The sequence below is a fragment of the Saccoglossus kowalevskii genome, chromosome 13 (assembly GCF_978046115.1).
Source record: "Saccoglossus kowalevskii chromosome 13, keSacKowa6.1, whole genome shotgun sequence".
In the NCBI taxonomy this organism is placed as follows: Eukaryota; Metazoa; Hemichordata; class Enteropneusta; family Harrimaniidae; genus Saccoglossus; species Saccoglossus kowalevskii.
The window spans coordinates 11,260,750-11,279,925 of NC_140653.1; the positions used below are offsets into that span (position 1 = coordinate 11,260,750).

At 37.6% G+C, this 19,176-nt stretch overlaps 1 protein-coding gene across 2 annotated transcripts in view; it reads left to right on the forward strand.

The window, feature by feature from the left end:
• The window catches only part of LOC100372378 (uncharacterized), a 38,187-nt gene that overhangs the window by 11,792 nt on the left and 7,219 nt on the right, over positions 1 to 19,176 (forward strand). For both annotated transcript variants that reach the window (XM_078011085.2, XM_085506921.1), the window contains exons 2-8: positions 13,922 to 14,025; positions 16,437 to 16,535; positions 16,728 to 16,826; positions 17,547 to 17,681; positions 17,966 to 18,064; positions 18,172 to 18,270; positions 18,609 to 18,707. In XM_078011085.2, coding sequence (XP_077867211.1) covers positions 13,922 to 14,025; positions 16,437 to 16,535; positions 16,728 to 16,826; positions 17,547 to 17,681; positions 17,966 to 18,064; positions 18,172 to 18,270; positions 18,609 to 18,707 — 734 coding nt within the window. The remainder of the gene's footprint in view (positions 1 to 13,921; positions 14,026 to 16,436; positions 16,536 to 16,727; positions 16,827 to 17,546; positions 17,682 to 17,965; positions 18,065 to 18,171; positions 18,271 to 18,608; positions 18,708 to 19,176) is intronic.

The window sequence follows — 19,176 nt, forward strand, 5'->3', positions numbered from 1 at the left end:
GTCAGGCGTTTCACTATTAATAATTTATTGTTTCAATCATAAAACTATGATACCACTTATATAAAACATGACGTCACAGAAGACTACAGCAGTGATATTTTAAGATAATGAAATTTCACCGATGTCGCTGCAGACACTTTTATATGTGAACATTGCAAGAGCTATTTGCATTTACTCTGTGGTTTACAATATAAACCGTACTCGATTTCTGGCATCACGTGACAATGCTGTGTGTCTATCTTCCCGTCACGGTGACGTAGTCACTTAAATGTACGCCGTCACGTGTGACGACGTTTTTAGGTTAATTGATATTTTTGTGTAATATTGTCCGTGTGCTTTGCTAGTAAATATATAGTATCTTGTGAATTATTTTAAACCATGATACTACACAAAAATGAACACTTGGGAATTATATAATCATGCCAATTTCAATGGCGTCAACGATTCCTACTAATATACTAAGTATATAGGGGGCGTTTTAATGGAAACGCTGCTCTATAATATAATTATTATTATTCACGACAAATAAATAAACCCCGTCATTTTTGTTTAAATATGGGAATGTATAAATTTAATTTGGAGTTTCAAATTTAGTAGCACTTAGGATGCATTTTGCTGTTGTGGAAGCGCTGAACTCTGTGAAAAAATGTTAATAGCTAATATATTGAAATACTATTATTAGATCGGCGTTTAATTCTGGGGTTGTGACTCACCGTTTGGCGATTGTTGTATGGGTCATTGCCTTGTGATCTTTTATAGGGATTGTTTGCACTTGCAAACTACTCTGCTCATATCAGAAATCGACTCGGGACAAATTCAATGTCTGCGAGGAAAGAAATGCGATTTATAGCTAATACGCATACGTGACTAGAGTTTATTAGTTTTTCCAAAGGCCCCGGCCATTGAGTAAAACGAACAGAGAGTAACAGTAAATGTACCGTGACCAAAGTACTTCGATAAATTCCAAATAAATCATTCTACAAACGTGAAAAAAGGCTTTTCATTGACGTATTGCAAGTAATTTGTGTGTAATTATTAACCTTATAAAGACATATTTTTGCCGACAGATTTTTGGTGAAATTTTTTTTTTTAAATTGTTAATCTATTTCAGAGATTTCTTTTTTAACAATTGCACCTTTGTATAAATTGCCCATACATTCCAAGTGGCTACAAGTTTAGGTTGAAATCTTTTTTGAACCGTGATGAGTTCAGCAATATGAAACAGACATCGTAATTTACATGCCCCATCATTGCATAGGATCTCAAGGAATATATCGTCTGGTCCTGGCGAGTGTTTATTGAGATGTCAGTGAACGTTAGTCCGCGTATAGTGCACGTAATTTGTATGCGATAAACATAGAGCGATTTCAGTAGTCCATATTAAGGTAGAAGCCTACTCATAAAATAAAACCCCCAGAATTTATTCATTTTGCAATAAATTGTACTCCAAGGCAATAAGGATATTGACCTAAAAAAGTTGGGGGTCACCAGCCTTTTTTTCTCGAGAAATTAATGGTTGTCTTTTAGTGGAAAGTCGCCATTTTGACACTATTATAACACTTTTACCACAGGTTCCTATGCAGAGATATTATGCAATATCTCAAAATCTAATCTGGTGACATAGGCTGAAAAACTCATATATTGTTAATGACGGAGTACTTTTTGTTGTTCTGAATTATTTAAAAAATCTGGGGTTTAAAAAGTGTCAAAAATGCAATTATTCTTTAACATTTTGTTCTATGGAATTGTTCTAAAAAATAGCAATTTTCAATAAACATTAGAACACATTTCTGGAAAAGCATAACACACACAATAATGCTATTTCACAGTACTATGAGACATTTGCTTCATGATTGTACATAATAAACTAATGCACATTGTCATGTGATTTATGACCAGCTTTGTCAAAAATTATGAGTATGCTTCTACCTTAACTGATCGCCATAACGTATAACCCCGGTATATAAATGTCACAAGAAGTCAGAAGCAGGCAGACATTTATGATACGACATAAGCCACAGTGTGTGCCGTAGTAACATAATATTTACTGTATAATATTGATAGTTGTCAGGTCATATCTATATCATAGCTTTCCAGGTTATTTATTGCATACATCTGACCGAATTAGCTGACCGTGACGTAATTCAGGAATACATAGTGAAAAAATTCTCTAGTGTAAAAAAACAAAACACGTCACTGTTTATATCTAATAATATCTGAATATGATTTTTTTTAACAAATGTAAGAACCACAGTTAATGATGCAAATTACCTCACTGTCCATGTGAACCACCCTCTACATACATGTGTCATACTTTGACAAACGTTGAGGCAAGTACACTTGACGCCAATTCGAAAAGATAGACACATACAGAGATGCAAAAACATGACTCGTATTTACAGTATTACATACGGTTGTACCGTGGCGCGCCCATCTCCCATGGCTGACCTTTAACCTTTAATACTATCCACGCAAAATTACTATTATTATAACCAATCGGATCTAATTTAAATAAATAATCGCCAGGCCCAGGACCAGCATTTTCTGAATTTCTGAATTCCAGTAAAATATGTAAGTGCAACCTTTACCTGTCAACAAACTGTGTGCGTTGAGCCGACAAAAAACGCAATTATACAAAATATTACAAAATGTGCTTTGGGATTAAAAGCAATTAGTTTAATAGCTGCCATGTAATCATGTGAATCTACAAACAAGTATGACATGAAATGCCTGGTACGGGTGTTGTCACGTGATAAGAACAATTACCTTACGCATTACGTGTTTTCTATATAAAAAAAATCTCATCACAATTCATAATGATATATGGCAGAATATACGTCAAGTGAAATCGATTATAAATGCTTTAATAGCTTCGTAATTAGCCAATTATCAGTAGTGTCTATAATAAATGTTTTCTCCGGGTTTATATGCATATAATCATCTTTTTTTTACCTCCATGATATAATGAAGTCTAACCTGTATATGAGAGTCGAATGTGCCTAACGAGAAACTAATCATGATAGTGTTTTGATGTCGCCGTTGAGTATAATGGAAGAAGACGATTACCCGTAGCTGTGAAGAATAATGTATTCCCGTAAGGAGTCTGCTTAATGACTCAAGCAGCGTTTCTTTCACACGATTACCGTCTGGAGTGGCTAACATTGCCTGGTGGTGTTTACCCTGTTATACCACTCTTGGTCACGTGTGTATTGTAACAGTTCTGGTAGTTGGTTTATTTCAGTAAATCCACGGACGTCTCCTCGTCTTTATGCTAATTGTAAACCGGCCGTGCTTGTATTCATATGCAGAGTGTCATTTCTACAGTTAACTGTGGCGTATTTTATAAACCGACATTGTCATAGCTACATAACTGTGGCATATGTTATAAACCGACATTGTCTTAGCTACGTAACTGTGGTATATTTTATAAACCGACATTGTCTTAGCTACGTAACTGTGGCATATGTTATAAACCGACATTGTCTTAGCTACGTAACTGTGGCATATTTTATAAACCGACATTGTCTTAGCTACGTAACTGTGGTATATGTTATAAACCGACATTGTCTTAGCTTCGTAACTGTGGCATATTTTATAAACCGGCATTGTCTTAGCTACGTAACTGTGGCATATTTTATAAACCGACATTGTCATAGCTACATAACTGTGGCATATGTTATAAACCGACATTGTCTTAGCTACGTAACTGTGGTATATTTTATAAACCGACATTGTCTTAGCTACGTAACTGTGGAATATGTTATAAACCGACATTGTCTTAGCTACGTAACTGTGGCATATTTTATAAACCGACATTGTCTTAGCTACGTAACTGTGGTATATGTTATAAACCGACATTGTCTTAGCTTCGTAACTGTGGCATATTTTATAAACCGGCATTGTCTTAGCTACGTAACTGTGGCATATTTTATAAACCGACATTGTCTTAGCTACGTAACTGTGGCATATTTTATAAACCGGCATTGTCTTAGCTACGTAACTGTGGTATATTTTATAAACCGACATTGTCTTAGCTACGTAACTGTGGCATATTTTATAAACCGGCATTGTCTTAGCTACGTAACTGTGGTATATTTTATAAACCGGCATTGTCTTAGCTACGTAACTGTGGTATATTTTATAAACCGGCATTGTCTTAGCTACGTAACTGTGGTATATTTTATAACCGGCATTGTCTTAGCTACGTAACTGTGGTATATTTTATAAACCGACATTGTCTTAGCTACGTAACTGTGGCATATTTTATAAACCGGCATTGTCTTAGCTACGTAACTGTGGTATATTTTATAACCGGCATTGTCTTAGCTATGTAACTGTGGTATATTTTATAACCGGCATTGTCTTAGCTACGTAACTGTGGTATATTTTATAAACCGACATTGTCTTAGCTACGTAACTGTGGCATATTTTATAAACCGGCATTGTCTTAGCAACGTAACTGTGGTATATTTTATAAACCGGCATTGTCTTAGCTACGTAACTGTGGCATATTTTATAAACCGGCATTGTCTTAGCTACGTAACTGTGGCATATTTTATAAACCGGCATTGTCTTAGCTACGTAACTGTGGTATATTTTATAAACCGGCATTGTCTTAGCTACATAACTGTGGTATATTTTATAACCGGCATTGTCTTAGCTACGTAACTGTGGTATATTTCATAAACCGGCATTGTCTTAGCTACGTAACTGTGGTATATTTTATAACCGGCATTGTCTTAGCTATGTAACTGTGGTATATTTTATAACCGGCATTGTCTTAGCTACGTAACTGTGGTATATTTTATAAACCGACATTGTCTTAGCTACGTAACTGTGGCATATTTTATAAACCGGCATTGTCTTAGCAACGTAACTGTGGCATATTTTATAAACCGGCATTGTCTTAGCTACGTAACTGTGGTATATTTTATAAACCGGAATTGTCTTAGCTACGTAACTGTGGTATATTTTATAAACCGGCATTGTCTTAGCTACGTAACTGTGGTATATTTTATAAACCGGCATTGTCTTAGCTACGTAACTGTGGTATATTTTATAAACCGGCATTGTCTTAGCTACATAACTGTGGCATATTTTATAAACCGGCATTGTCTTAGCTACGTTACTGTGGTATATTTTATAACCGGCATTGTCTTAGCTACGTAACTGTGGTATATTTTATAAACCGGCATTGTCTTAGCTACGGTACTGTCGTATATTTTATAACCGGCATTGTCTTAGCTACATTACTGTGGTATATGTTATAACCGGCATTGTCTTAGCTACGTTACTGTGGTATATTTTATAACCGCTATTGTTATTCAGAACTAGCGCCATGGCTAGGATCGCAGTGAGCATCATTAGTCGCAGTGCAACATCTAGAGTAGACTGGCGCAGTCGGGGCGATTAATTTATTTTTGTAGTTCAAATAAAATACAAAAAATCGCGAAATGGAGGTGTTAGCGCGAAATCACCTGTAACTGTGAAATCACACCGACTGGTTTATTCTGCATGGCCCTCTATCGACACTGCAGGAACCCGTCGATTTTTCAACGGATAATTATGTTAATGAAGTTCTAATTGACAATCATCTAAGCCAATCACAACGTCTCTTCAACAACCAGCCGATTTTTTTTTTTTCAATTCCATGACTAGTACGAGTTACTTTTTTACAAATTGTGATGAATTAGAAACGACGACTACGACAAACTCGAATTTCAACGTGCCGCCATGTTATGTCTGCAGTGTGACCTTTACCATGTTCACCTCATTTGCACGTATTTCCGCGCCCACCTGTCACGGTGGATATTCATGAATATTTAATAGCAATGAATTTCCTGCAGAATAAACCAGTCGGGGTGATTTCGCACTAACACCTCCATTTCGCGATTTTTTTTCTTTAAACTACAGAAACAAATTAATCGCCCCGACTGCGCCAGTCTACATCTAGAGTTGATGGACTTCTTCCTAAATTATTGAAAACAAATTGCCAACTAAGGGGTTCAAAACCACAACATCAACCACAGCAGGTAGAGCATCTAACTATTGGATTTCTGATGAAGGTTTCTCAAAAAATGGGTATTAGAATGGGTATTAGAATGGGTATTAGAATGGGTATTAGAATGGGTATTAGAATGGGTATTAGAATGGATATTAGAATGGGTATTAGAATGGGTATTAGAATGGGTATGGGTATTAGAATGGGTATTAGAATGGGTATTAGAATGGGTATGTCAAATGTTATGTATTGAATTATTCTTGAGCAAATTACAAAGCGTAAAATACATCTTTTATATTTATGTAAATTAACATACGTTGATCGCTTTGCATTGGCAATGATGGTTGAATACTTTTATTGTATTGTCTTCTTCGTATTCGCATTCGGTATCCTGAACTTTATGATGATGATTCTATGTTAGGTTCAAATAACTTTGAATATATTAACTGAGACGAAGGTGCTGATTCTTTTGTTTGGATTCTTATCTTTGAAAATACAGGTCCCGCAATCTTTTAATCCATCCACCAGATTTTGCAAAATATCATATTAAACAACTACGAAACATTCCGTGATGAAGAAGTGTATATATACAGAAATTAGTGTTTACTATATGTAGAATTGTTTACAGTCTTCTCCGTGTTATACATCCGCGGGTCGTCTTTGAATATCAATTAAGGCGTAACACAGGGCTCAATGTTAGGACATATGTTTTTTATTGCATTCATGGATTATCTCTAATTGCTTCTGGCTGTCTTAGATATGTAGCACCCGGTTAAATGACATTATATATATATATATATATATATATATATATATATATATATATATATATATATATATATATATATATATATATATATATATAATATATATATATATATATATATATATATATATATATATATATATATTGCCATGGTGTGATCGTAATTGTCAGGTTATCAATTTTGATAAACGTTTGTGTTATCGTTATCTTCAAAAGAAACGTTCAATGTGAATTTGTGAATATATATTAATTACACTAAAATGCGCAATGTGACAACTGAAACAATATTACTGATAGTATGATGTTACAATGTGAATTTCCATGACGCTAATTAAACCCGTCTTGTCGGTAACTGCTAAGAATGTAATTAAGTATTATAAATGTGTTCATTTCACCAAATTTCGACTCCTCATCGCCTTTGAAGGCGTGGCGCAATGCGCACTCACATGTGACTTGCAAACGACGACTGCTTTAATGAAAATATATATATATTGCCATGGTGTGATCGTAATTGTCAGGTTATCAATTTTGATAAACGTTTGTGTTATCGTTATCTTAAAAAAAACGTTCAATGTGAATTTGTGAATATATATTAATTACACTAAAATGCGCAATGTGACAACTGAAACAATATTACTGATAGTACGATGTTACAATGTGAATTTCCATGACGCTAATTAAACCCGTCTTGTCGGTAACTGCTAAGAATGTAATTAAATATTATAAATGTGTTCATTTCACCAAATTTCGACTCCTCATCGCCTTTGAAGGCGTGGCGCAATGCGCACTCACATGTGACTTGCAAACGACGACTGCTTTAATGAAAACCATTAACAATTTTAAAAGTAATTAAGTACTTGTCATTAAATCAATTACATGCACATTAAAAATAATTGATTCCCAGTTTTCCGTGAACGAGGATAATAAAATAAAAAAAAGTCGCAAAGTCTATTTAAAAAGTGACACACGAGAATGTCTGGGTGTTACGATGTTGGGGGGGGGGGGGCTACGGACAAACACAGATGTTGTGTACGAGAACAAACTCGAACATCGCGAGACTTGTGACGTGAATGAGTCTATAGTTAACGACTTCCATGGGACGTCATCCGATTTTTTCATTACATACATGTAACATTATGTGCGGGCAAGATGGTGCGCAATACTCTTATTTTGAATTACACTTGGATGTTGTATTATTTTGTAAATATTCATAAAATGTGAATTCAAATTCAAAAGCTATGATTGGGCGCTCATGTGTACCTCCCGCAATATGCACGAGATTGGTTGGACGACACTGTCGTCAAAATCATAGTTTCTTTGACTGGTTATTTTAAGTTTCTAAACTTAGATTAGCCATTAAACCACCGTGACGCCCATTGGTAATCCAAAATGATGTGTTTGAATCTGACCTTATCTAAGCATTCTTGCATTATATTGCCTGGTAAAGGCATCACCAAGACAACAGTACGTATCACAATTGTTTTTAATACAAAATATAGACAAAAACATTTTTGTAGATGCATGTAGTTTGTTTAATACTACAAGGTGAAAGCCAAATTGGATTATGATATATCGCAAACATTGATTCAGCAACACATTTCATTCGACGAAAAACTCTAATACGCCTGCGCAATGTCAGTTCCTGTATTGCACGTATTCAAGCATGCGTTAACGGATGATTGTTGTCGCGCTGCGCATGTGCAACATTTGTGTAAACATTGATTTTCCCACGATCCAATGCACAATTATGCTAGAAATCATGAGTACGAGTTTTGACATCAGCGCGACGTGAACTAATTATCGCCGGCGACTCCTGCGATACCTTCCAATCACCAAAGAAATTACATATTTAAAGCTTGGTACTACCTTAGTAAGGTCTCAGTTTCTACTCGTTGGTCTGTGCAACAGTCGAAGTCGACATCTTTGAGACCCATGTCTCACGCATGCGTGGCGCGACGACCAAGGCCCTTTAACAAAATCCAGTTGATGGTTCTTAGCTTATCGTAACATTCGTTCTCAAATAAGGACGACTGTCATAAGACATAAACAGTTCTTTTTTTAATAATCTTCTGAATGAGGAAACGCTTATGCTGCACCTTTAATTGGGCTACCTAACCTGGTTGAAATTGTGTCAACGACACTTTGGGTGACATCGTAACGCCTATTCGTGTCGGTATATAATCACCGGGAGCTACCGTCATGGTGTTCCCACCGATTTCCCAATACCCGCGCCAGCGTCGTCTGTACGGTCGTAGCATATTTCATTCTGTTCACGGCAATACAAGTTAAGTGATTCAAAAACAGATATTTTTTGGAAACCGCGCAAAAATGCCCATCACGCGAAGTATAATTTCCATTGCATAATCATTAAACCTTAAGTTTAATATTTAATGCCTCCAGTAAACCTTATTGTTACCTGAACAGAGCCAGTACTCCATTTTGAAATAATTATTTGCTTCATGGCGTATTACTCTCAAGGTGAGGGGTCATTTAATAGAACGGAAATTGACACTATTTTACACAGGTGCGTACGTGATCGCGTCTTGGGAAATCTAGCCCTCGTTTGAATATCTCAAGCTGGGTTGACATTTCACACAGAGTAATTTTGAAACGTCTTAAGAACGGAATAAAATGACGCACAGGTAATAATGTCGGAACACATAATATACACAGATAATCGACAACGGGACCAACCCAACTAGTTAACGCTCGAATTTGAATTATCAGTGGTACTGTGCGAGGTATTACGGAATCGAGCGATAATCCGCGGTGCTCTGTGACTCTTAGCGAATGTACGTGATACGCGTTGAATATAATGTGCAGATACACTTGGAAATTGAAACAGAGACTTATAACATATACTATGCTGTACTGTCTATAGTAGGAATAATAACATCAGTGGTGACAAAATCGAACGAACCACAATGCGCAACGATGGTGGCGCTGTGCAATACGTTTACCAAACTTTTTTTAAGGTACTCCAACAGATAAATGTTTTTGTCAATATGATGTACGCGATGACGACACGATGCAGAAGATTGCGAAGCGGGTGCTATTTATAGAAACACTCACGCAAGGGATTCTGTGTAGAATATGTTTGAAATTCGTTCATGACTATTTTTTTAGTAGGGCTCTTGAATGAATAGTGTTTATTTCTTTCTTTTTTAAGTTGAGTCGCACAATCGGCTCACCGCCGGCCATCCATGTTCCAACACCGAATGTCACTGTTGCCTCTCCAGAAACTCCTGTTTGATCGTACAAATAGAGCATTTTGTCATAAAACGTGATATTCATGGTTTATATAACCTAGGTAATTCGTAAGTAAGTGAGTTAATGAGTCTTGGCTAGTGGGTTTGGCGTCTCAGTTGTGTGTATCACTTTCAGCCAGGTATAGATCCCAGTGTTGTTTTGTATAATGTTCTTTTCACGTCAACTGTTATTCCCAAGCAAACATCGTAACCAGACTGGAGTTCTCCAATATTGGTATTCTAATTTATGATATTTTTTCAGTCTACTCCGTTTTCCGAAATGGAATAGTAAAGTCGATTTCCCACGGCGTAGCTTGATGACGATCTCAACATTGAATCTATGCAGGATTTATGGTGAAGAGGTCACATTTACATTGACGTCATTACCACGTATAGATGATAGGTCTAGACAATGATACTTTTATCATTTTTCGTGATCATTAAATACCGGTCACATTGCAACCAGCGGCTCTTAGGTCAAAATGGTTGAACAGCTTTGCAATGCAACATTTAGCGATGTTAATGTTGTCCCATTTCAAGTTCTCATTAAAATTTTCACTAATAATTGAAAAACATATGTATTAGATATAATTATACATCTGACACCGAAAACAATCGAATCCACCCGTCCATAAAACGCCGTACGGACGTACTCGAAAGGGTTACGGACGCGTTCGAATATGTTCTTTAATTTACTTGGAAAGTGTGCATCGCGTTTACATTACATTCACGAACACTTTCCGTAATTTAGTTGCAGAATCGTCGTTATCAGCGCATCATGGTGGTGGAAATAGAACCCCGTCACTGAACACTTAACACGAGAAACGCTCTTCGTTGTCATTTCAGGCTGTTATTTCTTATTAAATTATTACCTGCAAGCGCAAGAATATCTTCCTTAGGCAATACGGAAACGCATCGACCCACTAGTACGATACGCCGGCGTCAGTCGAAACCTTATATTACACAATAAATATTACATTCGCTCTCAATATTGCCATGACTACAAGGCGTATGTCGCGAAATGTGATGAGCTAAATAATTTAGCAATGCCGCCATCTAAAATCAGCAATTGGACAGGAAAGATTATTTCGTAATTAGTAATTTAATTCGACTGCTGTGGAATACTTATTTCTGCTTGGAATTCATTTTCGCTATTTTCGCTAAATCGTGCCTTCAGCGAAAATAGCGAAAATGAATTCCAAGCAAAATCCAGTGAATATTCTTTTTTTCATATATTTCACATTCAACTCATCAATAATCAGTGAAAATAAATTCCTTACAAAACACCCAAAAAGCCTTTTCAGTGAAAATTAATTCCAGCTAAAATAATGTATTTTACAGTATTAATGAGGTTTGGGGACTCGTTTCTACCACCTAAACTAGCACATGTTTTAGAACGTGCGGTTTCTATATGCATCTTGCCAGTGATTCTTTCGGTGCCGTTGGAGATATGAATGTAGAAAGCGAGGTGCGAAAATAAAATGAAGACAAATGTAATGTTTTAATCTGAAATATATACTTTCCTTTTTAGAAGCCTGTCAACACCAGACACGTGGTTATATGCCAGACACGTGCATTCAACACCGTTTCGGACGCATTTAGTCGTGTGCATACATTATTTGTATTGCATACTAGTATACAAGATTTCTGTTCTGCGCTCGGGGACCCTCTGCGTAGCGACGAACAGCGCCACCAAGTTCTTTCTTTTAATTTTTTCACCGGCAACTCGAACCAGTCATGTATATAAAAGCCGAACGAATTTTTCGCACACCTCCACGCGCACATACTCGCCGATCCCTGCTCGTACAGCTGTGGAAACAACGCAGTGTAGCCCCTGGGGGAATTATGATGATTGTGCATCTCCAGCTGAAACGTATTGGCATGTGTATAATCATAGACCTTATTTATAACAGATATAGCATAGTGCACTCGTTATACACTGACAAATGCGAATATTGGCACAGCATAACTTATCAAACATATAAAAAAGCGTAGAAAGGTAACAACTAAAACTGTTTCAGATGTATAGGTATATGTATTAATGGGATTATCTATACAGGAGATTATAACCCACGAAGCACACAGGAAACTGGATTATCCATTGTCTCAGACAGAAGTTGCATGTCCATGTTTTCTAAGGTCTATGTTATAATAATCAAAACACAGATCGAATATGCTGAAAGGATCACTCTTACGCAATGGGCGAAGCGCCCTCTTTATTGACTAGGTATATGTGTATCAGCTGTTCCTTCGTTTTGTAATTTCAGTATGTTACAACATTGGAGACTATAGAACGTGTAGGCGCAGAGAGTATTTGGTGGTTCATGCTGGTAATAGATTAACCCGAGCCATAACCAGGTGGATTTTCACACCAAATCAGGGCGAAAATCGGCATTGTGTATTTGCTCTGTTGATGTTCAAAGCGGGAGGGTCGTCATCTGCGCACGCGCGGGAATTGAGTTCCAAGCGACGATAACAGTGGACGCTTGTTTTTAAACAATGACACGCTATGACCGTCTGACACATGCACAGGTGACGACTCCCCCGCTTTAAGGCGCAACCCTAACTACATACCTCCCTCCCAATACGCTTACAAAGTAAAATTGTATGCAGATGGTTTCAGTGAATTATATATTGTCGGGATAATACCTCAATAGTACTTCCTGGGTGAGGAGATTTGAAAAGTAAAATCTGCACCGAAACAATATAGAAAGGGAGGGGGTCCAACAAGGAAATGACACAAAGAGATCACGTATCTGAGGAGAGGAAAATTAATGAACAACTAAAGTGAAAAAAAAAAAATAATAATTCACTCTGCCAAATTGTCAATCCCTTAATACATGTATCTACCCAGTTCTAAAAACTCAATACAGCGGTTCTCGTTCGTACCCAGCAGCCTGAGAGACGACAGAGTTACGTGTTGCTTGCGAACCACGTATAATATCAACCATCCTTATCAATATTTCAATCGAGCACTGCGACAATCCACATAACAGTGCGATACGTATTGCATCAATTGACGTCATCACTGTTGTAGGAATACGTCAGTGTAAACTGTTGTTCCTACCTTGTACATTTCGTACGTCCTTTCACGTATAAGCGGCTCCACGTGCGTCCAATGCGTTCGTTCTCCAACGCAGAAACAACAATAATTTTACGCCCACCAGTTCTAAAATAATAACCAAAACTAGTACCCCAGTACCGGTTACATGAATCCCGTTTACACTTGTTAGTAAATATCAAGTTGGTTGCCGGACGTTTTAAAGCTGAGCAGTTAGATGCATCTGTGCAGTAATTTGAGAACATTAACGATGACAACAAAAGGGCGTGTAATGACTACACTACAACTGTTATTTATGACTGTGACGTCACGTATTCATAATCATACACGAAATGTAAACATTACAGTATTGTACGTCAGTTCGAATGTTGAATTCTTCATCCAAATCCAACATGGAGAATAACAACGAAAACGAGTTTGACTACTCTCTGCTTTTGCCGACATCCGATTTCGACCGCGCTCCCCCTAAACGAACGCTTTGGGTGATCGGGCTCTGCAATGGCGACGATCCGAGTGAGTTTCAGTTTTACGGTCGATATCTCAGAATGTGCTCTCAATTCACTAATCCCATGTGTATACCTCGATTGTATTATCATCTCGTCGCCTATCAGCACCGAGATGTACGTGTGCGTGTGAATTAATATATCTCCTTTGAAAGAATCATCTACATACATAATGCAATGATCTCGCATGCTATGATCATCGACACGATGCCCCACTAAGACCAAAGCGCCTTTCCATTTAAACAGTCAAAATGTCTCGTTCCTGTGTGTCATCGGCCGCAGAATGCCTAAAAATGTCCGTGTCCTCTCAAATTGACCGCGGTGAACTTTTTTTTTCTTCAGTGCTCCGGACGGAGATGGAGCTGCACGAGGCGGCCCGAACAGGCAACGTGGAACTAGTGGATTTGCTCATACGGCGCGGGGTCAATGTCAACGCCATGAACGAGGTAAGTACGCTATAAGTGGGTTCAAACACTACTACGCCCCATATAACACAGCAGTACAGTATGAGAGGTGTAAGTGCAATCAAGGTCATTCGTATTCTGCAGAGTACACATTAAAGTAGACTATGACAGTGTATCAATTACAGTAGTTTCAGTACTATGTTAACTGAATTTTGAATGATATTATTTTTCCAATATAATTATCTATAATTTAGAAAATATTATAAATATAGTTTTGAAATGTAGGTTTAGTGAAATATCTATTGAATACTGCCTTCTGATAATCCTTGCGTTAGTGAGGCGTAAGTATACAATTACTTTTTTTCTTTAAAAATAGGGTATTGGGCTGGCCAATTCGCGGACAGAATCATTAAGTTATACGATTCCCAGTACACTCGTAGAAGTAGTACCCCGAAGAAAGGCGGAATATACATGCAAGTCGTCCCGCAGCGCTTTTTTGTGTAAACAATGCATCTCCATGCGTTGTATAGGACGCATAGAGATGCATTGAACACGACGCGGCGCAAAGACGGTGACGCTTAAAACTATCTTCGTGATATGACATTTGTAAAATTGCATATGGTTTTATTGACTCTCACTCTTTGCATTACTGTGTGCTTATTGGTATATTTCACACTATGCGGGTTATAATGTACACTTAGTATAAGTAATGTTTGTTCAGTTACATTGTAGTTTGCACATAATCCGCATCAGAGAACTATGTAGAAATATGTAAGTAAAACAACATTTTGGCGGGAAAATTCTAGCATTCACTGCGTTCTTCAATCTAGTCTTTATCGTTTTCTGGTGACGCCATGATCTAGTGGACAGGAGTAGTCCATGAAAAAGCACGCGCTCATACAAGCGCTCTACTACAAGTCTGTAATGGCAATAGAGCGTGTGTAAGTCCCCGACATAGCCATAAATGGATAAGCTATACCAGTTAACGTATTGAGAAAACGTAATTACTTCTTAATTTCGATTCGTCAAACGTACAGCTAAATATTACGACTTTTTATTAATATTCAAGTGATAACACTATATCTCAAAATTATATTCCCATGGTGTTTTGAGTCTTAGAAATAAGTAATAAGTGTTGAGCTTCAGTAGCGATTAATCACCAGTTCAATGAACTCGGTGGTGGGTCAAATGAATCTTCTTCGCTGTACCGTTTTCCAAACATAATGACCACTGAACAATATACCACCCAGGCATGGAACAGATACTAATTACAATATGTTAGCACATGCATTTCTTTTTTTATTAGTTTTATGCAATGTAGTTCAATGTGAAAACGTCGAGTTTTCAAACGAGACGTTTGTGATACAATTATACTACAGCCAAACTGACCATTATCATACGTGTATAGCACATTATTAAGCATGCAAACACCCCCACAATATATGTTCGGGTTTATCCCACGCGATGTGTTGATGCCACTACGACGCTATGACCTTTGGCTGTTCTGTTTCTATGTTCGATTTCACGCATAACAGGGAATCTCGCAGTAGACGGAAAATGGTCTAAGAATTTCACTCTTTGAATTATTAATTCGGATTTTTTCCCAGATAATAAATAAACAATCAAGAATAAATCGACTAGTCGTTCATGGCCAAAGATGTCCCGGACGAATTCACACTTGTTTGTGTGAAAGATTAAATGAGTGTTATTAAACCTTCACGTCAGAGGTACCAATTCACCACCTTTCTATCGAACAAAGACACACAGAGAATCGAATCGTTTCAACCTCTCATCTCAGCGCCACGTCGGAACTCTCCCAAGACCACGTCAACACAGCGTGCCTCGTGGTGAGCTTGCACAACTAACTGAGATCAGCTTTATTCACTTTCCAACCGATTACAGAAGAGTTTAAGAGTTCGAGGCGTGGCCTCCACACATATAGCCAATCACGCAAAGTATTCAACACGCCATAATGTCTGATTAATTGCCCCCGATGTCGGTACATAACCCTCATATTTATCGTCGCCACAAGGGCTAAAACAACACTTCATAGTCGATCATTATATCAGCCAGTTGTTCCAATCACTAATTCTCTAACATACGAATGAACCTGATCATGACAAGTTACGAGCAGTTGTGGATTATCCAGGGGTCACCAGTGAAAGTCGCAATAACTGCAAAAAGCGGCCTCATCTAAACATATGGAAATATGAATCATGACATTTGATTGCCATTTTCATATGTCATTTTAATTCTACCACGTAATTAATATAATGTGTAATATTCGTTCAAAAGAATATCCTGTGTTGAATATTGCAAACATACTACAAATTATTATGCAAATTAAATACAAATAAATGACACGTACAATTATTTTCACACTGTAATGTTATATGTCTGTCAAATGTTATTTTGATTTTGCTGATGTTTCGTTTCCATTTTGAATTCAACAGAAAGATCGTACTGCCCTTCATCTATCAGCTGGGCAGGGCCACGTGGAAGTGGTGAAATCATTGATCGATGCAGATGCTAAAGTTGATGCCGAAGACAAGGTGGGTATACTCACCGTTTCATTCTCTAGTAGTCATTTCTTTAGTAGTGACATTGTGACTACACTGTGTTTAATGAGACGTCTGCACTAGAATGTCCCATGGTGCTTTTAATATTATAATATATGTTACATGGTCATGGTTTATTGATCAACCGTGATTGTCATGACATTTTCCATATGTTTGACTTTGAAGTTTGGTATGAATGCGTTGCTGTGGGCTGCTTGGTTTGGTCAGGAAGAAGCTCTCCATGCACTGGTTGTGGGAGGCGCTAGGATTAAGTGCGAGAACAAGGTGAGTGGTGACAAATAAGAACTATCTACAGTTAGGCATTGATAGAAATGGGAGAAGGCACATTTAATTTATCATCTTTATTGCTATTCAATTTGATTGTAATCTTCAAAATAAAGCATTTGTAATTTCCATATTCGGGAGTTATATTTATTATGTGCTTTCGGGGGTTGGTGCAATAATATGTGAAATTAAAAACATTCTATTAATTCATTGCGAGACTGCTCAGCAATGTTATATGTAGTAACATAGGGCACCACTTATTGATTGTCTCAATAAGCAAATAACACCGAATAAACGGCAAGGTAAAGACTATGTCTAATTATAGTAAATACGTACTGCGTGCGTGACTCGAACCGGCGCTCCCGTACGGCACCTAATCGCCTAGCTTCACGCCACTACACGTCTTCCCCTCGGCCACCGGGCATCCCCAAAAAAGGATGCTTAATAATCGAGCTTATTACGTGCAGAGAACATGAAACCCGTCCACGCGATACGCGCCACAGCAATGATTGCCACAATGGTCTTACATACCTGTAGCTTCAACCTTACTGCAACAATTATGCCAGACTCCTGTAGACAGACGAAGCAATTGGTGTTTCAATCCTTGAGCAGGAAAAGTGTATGACGTCCCGGTTGCTTTGTCATTTGGGTGTTGTTTTTATCTGTAAATAAATAAATATTACTTTGATACAGAAATAATAGGTGTTTCATTGGTTACAGCAAGGACTGGGTTTAATACACTGCGGTGCTCTGCGTGGTCATCTGAATGTTGTGAAATATGTAGTCGAGCAACTCATGGAAGACGAACCCATGAACCCGGATAGTATTATTAAACTAGACGATAAAGAAGAAAAGGTATGTTTATTTCTTTGTCGGTATGTTCATTACTAACTCGTGTCAGTGTTATATATGAGGGAAATATTATAGCTGCTACATGTCGGACATGTTTGTCTGTAAGTGGGGAGTATTGTTCACAAATCGTCACATTCGTGCCAAATATACACTGTATTTTAAAAGTTGAATATATATATTCTCAACATGGGGAAACATATCAATCTTTCTGAGTTTGTTCTGTACTGATCTTCCCATGTTGATGATTCATCCATGCATATTTAATATGTGTTATTACTGTTCTTCAGGGAGGTCGGACACCACTTCATTTAGCTGCAGAACACGGCAAGTCCGAAGTACTGGAGTACTTACTTGGCGCAGGTGCTGACAAAGATGCACTATCTACGGTAAGCAGTCAGCAACCTAATGAGACTTATTAATCTTTCAGACATTACTGCGAATTCAGCACAATTGCATTTATATCCTACACAATTTTCATTTGTTGTTGTTTCAGGATGGTTCGTCCGCGCTTCATTTTGCTGCTAAGGGAGGTCACGAAGACTGCGTTACTTTATTAATAAAAAACGGGGCTGATATAGACGAGAGAGATAATGTAAGTGGTGGCCAAGAAATAAACCCATCGGCGTATAATTATTAAAGCGGGGGAGTCGTCACCTGCGCATGCGTCAGAAGGCCATAGCGTGTCATTGTTTACAAACAAGCGCCTACCCATGAGCCTTTGCGTTTTTAACGTGTGTTGTTATCGTCGCTTGGGACTCAATTCCCGCGCGTGCGCAGGTGACGACCCTCCTGCTTTAACGTAAAAGTACTATTAAGCTACTTCATCGACTACGACAAATATTTGAATTCTTGATATTTGAAGAAAGCATGTCTGTTCCGGTCATGTGATTAACACCCTACACTGCTTCCTATACATTCTTATTTTTGCAGGAGGGACGCACAGCTCTCCACGTAGGTGCTGAAGAAGGTCACCCTCATATCGTAGAATTATTAATTAGGAGTAATGCCGAAATTAATGCTGAAACAAGTGTGAGTATTTGCTGTTGTGTGTCGGCATAAACAGGAGTACATTACAATCGGACAGACATTCGTCAGATGTACGCATGCGCAAGTGTCCCGGATGACGGCGTTTTTTGTGAAACACAACACCTGCAATAATGGAGTAGAATACAATTGAATAATTTCTTTTTTCTTTTGATTTACTCTTCTGCATATAAAACGTGTGTTTAAACTCTACTAAAACAAAATTTTCATTTTCAAATACCTATCATTACTCTAGGAATCGAGCGTAAGTTCATCATGTATTGCACTCTAGTGCTACAAGACGTATACATTTTTTAATATTTCTCTGGGATTTTAAGTTTTTTCTTGCTTGCGTCACTATAGAGACTTTATTAAATCTCTTACTCTGAACATTGGTGAAATTGTCTGACTTCAGTTCCATGATATATAGCCGTGACAAATACTAGTACAAATTTAACGCGCGACAGTCGTCGCG